General features: G+C 30.3%; 1 protein-coding gene across 1 annotated transcript; it reads left to right on the forward strand.

Moving 5' to 3' along the window:
• On the forward strand, positions 1–2,030 carry LOC11410704 (1-aminocyclopropane-1-carboxylate oxidase homolog 1). Its single transcript, XM_003628603.1, has 3 exons — positions 1–539; positions 1,132–1,453; positions 1,770–2,030. The coding sequence occupies exons 1-3, from the start codon at positions 1–3 to the stop codon at positions 2,028–2,030; spliced, it is 1,122 nt and encodes a 373-aa protein (XP_003628651.1).

Raw genomic sequence — 2,030 nt, forward strand, 5'->3', positions numbered from 1 at the left:
ATGGAGCTCAATGGCTCAAATTTATCACATGAAAACACAAATTCTGCATATAATAGAAATATTGAAGTGAAAGCTTTTGAAGAATCAAAAGTTGGTGTAAGAGGTCTTGTGGAGAGTGGGGTAACAAAGATCCCACGCATGTTTTATTCTGGAGAATTGAACATCTTTGATAACTCAAACAATAACACAACATTGAGTGTTCCCATCATAGACCTCAAGGGCATTCACGTTGATCCAGCTCGTCGTATTGAGGTAATTAGTCAAATTCGAACTGCATGTAAGGAGTGGGGATTTTTTCAAGTGATTAATCATGAAATTCCCATTTGTGTATTGGATGAAATGCTTGATGGATTTCGTAGGTTTCATGAACAAGACTCTGAAGTGAGGAGCCAATTTTATAATCGTGATAATAAAAAGAATATTGTTTATTTTTCCAATGCTAGCTTGTATGAAAACAAGTATGTTAACTGGAGAGATAGTTTTGGATGTTCTATGGCTCCTAAGCCACCCAAATCTGAAGAATTTCCTGAAGTTTTAAGGTAATCAGCTAATTTTGACATCATTTATATTTCTTTTTAAATGTTAGTATTGTTAGTAATTGTCAATATTATGTTGGGAATGAAGATCCGACCTTCAAAATCCTTATTACTTCCTTCTTTAACTCCCTCACCCGGCCAACATAATTTATAATTAATATGACAACAGTCTCTTCAGAATCTTTGTATTATTTTGTCGTTATTATTATTATTATTATTATTATTATTTAAAAGGTAAATGGGAAAAGATAGAATTAATTATTAATTAAAGTGACACCAATAACCATTAAACAAGGTTAAACTCTTATCATTGAGCCAACACCGCATGGATAACTAATGATATTATTTAAATCGCAACCCTGAGAATATTTGTATAAGTGCATTCCTATAATCTGATTGTTTTACAATGACACTTTTTTTTTCAAAGAACTTTAGATTTAGATATTAAATTTTCGAAGTTTTTTTTTTCAACAAAATTTTCTTAAAGTTAACATTTGAGAATTGGTTTTATTATTATTAGCCATTTGTGTATTTAATTTTTACAAATGGTAGATTCAAATTATTTAATTTTTTTAAATTGTTTGTGTGCTTGCAGAGACATTATAATTGAATATTCCAGCAAAATAATGGCATTAGGTAATACTATATTTGAGTTATTCTCAGAGGCTCTTGGATTGGATCCATCTTATCTCAAAGAATTGAATTGCTTAGAAGCACTTTATGTTCAGGGTCATTATTACCCATCTTGTCCTGAACCAGAGTTAACTATGGGTGCATCCAAGCACACTGATCCTGGTTTCATGGCAATAGTTCTACAGGATCAATTGGGTGGTCTTCAAGTTCTTCATGAGAATCAATGGGTTAACGTTTCTCCTGTGCATGGAGCTCTTGTTGTCAACGTAGGAGATCTTTTGCAAGTATGTATTGAATTAGTATTATATAACTTTTTAGTAGTTATATGTTTTATTTCAGAGATTTATTGTCATTATTTATTTCTTTTTTACAAAGTATGCTTGAGTAGAATTAAGAAATTAAATTTTTATTGAAAATTAGTTGTTCAATCCATAATTTACATTTATCTTTTTTATTTCTATAAGTTTAAAAGATATTAGAAAAATGGAAGAAATGAAAAACAAAATAAAGTGAAATGAAAAAAAAAAAATCCATACTTCATAGTTACGTAGATGTCATTGTAATTATATACTTATAGAAATTTATTTGTCAATGTTACAGCTTATAACAAATGACAATTTTGTCAGTGTTTTTCATCGAGTGTTATTAAGTGATAAAGGACCAAGAGTTTCTGTAGCTAATTTCTTTGGAAATCTTTATGATTTGGATGAATCTTCGTCAAAGGTTTACGGTCCTATAAAGAAATTGTTATCAGAAGAAATCCCACCGATCTACAGAGAAACCAGCTTTGAAGAATTCATGGCACATTATCTGAAGAAGGGATATGATGGGAGCAAAGCCTTGCAACCTTTTACGTTGTAA

The sequence above is a fragment of the Medicago truncatula genome, chromosome 8 (genome assembly GCF_003473485.1).
Source record: "Medicago truncatula cultivar Jemalong A17 chromosome 8, MtrunA17r5.0-ANR, whole genome shotgun sequence".
Taxonomy (NCBI): Eukaryota; Viridiplantae; Streptophyta; class Magnoliopsida; order Fabales; family Fabaceae; genus Medicago; species Medicago truncatula.